Here is a 1998-nt window from a genome sequence, read left to right as displayed (position 1 = left end):
GGATTAGTAAGGTTGGGGATGTGGGGATATGGGGATGTGGTCCCCCAGCCCCACACGGGGTCCCATGGCGGTGTCCCCATAGAGCGCATCAGGCACTTCATAGAGCAGCAGCAGTTGCCCCTCAGCCTCATCGGAGCCTCCTACGGCGGCGTCTCCGTCAACGACTGCATCGCCAGCGCCAAGGCCGCCGTGGGGCGGCTGATGGGGGGCTGAGCCCCATAGCGGGGTCTAGAACCCCATAGCGGGGGCTGGAACCCCATTGTGGGGTCTAGAACCCCTTAGCAGGGGTTGGAACCCCGTTGTTGGGTCTGAAACCCCATAGCAGGGTCTAGAACCCCATAGCGGGGTCTGAAACCCCATTGTGGGGTCTGAAACCCCATTGTGGTCTGAAACCCCATAGCGGGGTCTGAAACCCCATTGTGGGGTTTGAAACCCCATAGCGGGGTCTGAAACCCCATTGGTGAGATGCTGAGCCCCATAGCGTGGAGCTGAGCACCATTAGGAAGGTGTTGAGCCCCACATGGGAGCTGAGCCCCATAGCGTGGGGTTGAGCGTCACGGTGTGGGGCTGGTTGACCCCATCCCAGCATCAATGGGGTGAGAAAAGCTTTGGGGTGGATTTTGTTGGTTTGGGGTTTGTGGGGTGATGGATTTTGGTTTCTTTCTTCCCTTTTTTAATTGAAAAACCCCCTTTGAAAGGCGCAGGGAGCAGCAAACGTGAATAAATAACATCAGCCCCACAGCCGAACCCATAGATCAGTGGGGAAGGACCCATAGGGGATGGAGGGGGGGGGTGGGCCCATCAGTGACGTCCTCCTGTGGGGCTGCCCCATAACAACCAGCAGTCCAGGGGGGGGCTGCCCCATAGCGCCCAGCAGTCCCGCAGCTCTGATCCCATAGTCTCTCTCCATCAAGGCAGCAGTGCTGTGGGGTGGGGGGTTGGGGGGCAGAGACCCACTTTGGGGTCCCATTGAGGCTAATGGGCGCCGTGGGGCCGGCTGTGGGGCTGGCTGTGGTTCCCCCCACGTGTGGGGAGGGTCCCCACATCCATCGTGGCACCGTGTGGGGTGACCCCATGGGCTGCACTTGGGGTGTCGTTACCCTGCACCGTGGGGCGCTGTGGGGCCGGGATGTGGGGCAGGGATGAACCCATAGATCCCAATGCAGGGACTGCACGCAGCATCTCCTCCCTGAGGGGGTTATGGGGGGACCTCAGATTAGCAGGGCCCAGATTGGGGTCCCCCTGGTTATTATGGCCCATATTGGGGTCCCCCTGGTTATTATGTCCCATATTGGGGTCCCCATGGTTATCAGGTCCCATATTGGGGTCCCTGTGTTGGGGTCCCACATTGGGGTCTCTCTGTTGGGTTCCCATATTGGGGTCCCTCTGATGTTGGGTTCCCATTTTGGGGTCCCTGTGCTGGGTTCCCATATTGGGGTCTCTCTGTTGGGTTCCCACATTGGGGTCCCTCTGATGTTGGGTTCCCATATTGGGATCCCTGTGTTGGGTTCCCATATTGGGGTCTCTCTTTTGGGGTCCCCCATTGGGGTCCCTCTGATGTTGGGTTCCCATATTGGGGTCTCTCTTTTGGGTTCCCATACTGGGGTCCCTGTGTTGGGGTCCCCCATTGGGGTCTCTCTGTTGGGTTCCCACATTGGGGTCCCTTTGATGTTGGGTTCCCATATTGGGGTCCCTGTGTTGGGTTCCCATACTGTCCCTGTGTTGGGGTCCCATATTGGGGTCCCTGTGTTGGGTTCCCATACTGTCCCTGTGTTGGGGTCCCCCATTGTTGTCCCTGTGTTGGGGTCCCATATTGTTGTCCCTGTGTTGGGGTCCCGCCCTGTGGCTCCTCCTGCCCCGCGGGTCGGATCCAACGTCGGCCGTCAGGTTCGTGTACAGCGGCTGCAGCTCCCTGGACAACAGGGTGTAGGTCAGCGAGTTCATCCCGTCCTGAGTCCACGTGCGCTGAGTGCGGATCAGCAGGTCGAACCTGGGGGA

General features: G+C 59.8%; 2 protein-coding genes across 2 annotated transcripts in view; one reads left to right on the top strand and one right to left on the bottom strand.

The window, feature by feature from the left end:
- PPOX (protoporphyrinogen oxidase) overlaps nt 1-741 on the top strand; it is a 26750-nt gene extending 26009 nt beyond the window's left edge. The window contains 1 exon segment of the mRNA XM_032441766.1: nt 7-741. Coding sequence (XP_032297657.1) covers nt 7-213 — 207 coding nt within the window. The 3' untranslated portion in view covers nt 214-741.
- LOC107307339 (proline-rich protein HaeIII subfamily 1) lies at nt 657-1992 on the bottom strand. Its single transcript, XM_015850838.1, has 2 exons — nt 1273-1992; nt 657-1242 (listed from the first exon to the last, which is right to left on the bottom strand). The coding sequence occupies exons 1-2, from the start codon at nt 1942-1944 to the stop codon at nt 976-978; spliced, it is 939 nt and encodes a 312-aa protein (XP_015706324.1). The 5' UTR covers nt 1945-1992; the 3' UTR covers nt 657-975.
- Between the last annotated feature and the right edge of the window lie 6 nt (nt 1993-1998).

Source organism: Coturnix japonica, unplaced genomic scaffold (assembly GCF_001577835.2).
Source record: "Coturnix japonica isolate 7356 unplaced genomic scaffold, Coturnix japonica 2.1 chrUnrandom551, whole genome shotgun sequence".
NCBI lineage: Eukaryota > Metazoa > Chordata > Aves > Galliformes > Phasianidae > Coturnix > Coturnix japonica.
Note: the sequence above shows the minus strand (reverse complement) of the source record. Positions and strands in the feature narration are given on the sequence as shown.

What these genes read in the sequence shown, in the direction of transcription:
- LOC107307339 (XM_015850838.1), bottom strand. Translation starts at nt 1,944, where the DNA reads ATGAACTCGCTGACCTACACCCTGTTGTCCAGGGAGCTGCAGCCGCTG. An exon ending in ATATGGGACATAATAACCAG is followed by an intron (nt 1,243 to 1,272) that starts GGGGACCCCAAT and finishes CATAATAACCAG; the next exon opens with GGGGACCCCAATCTGGGCCC.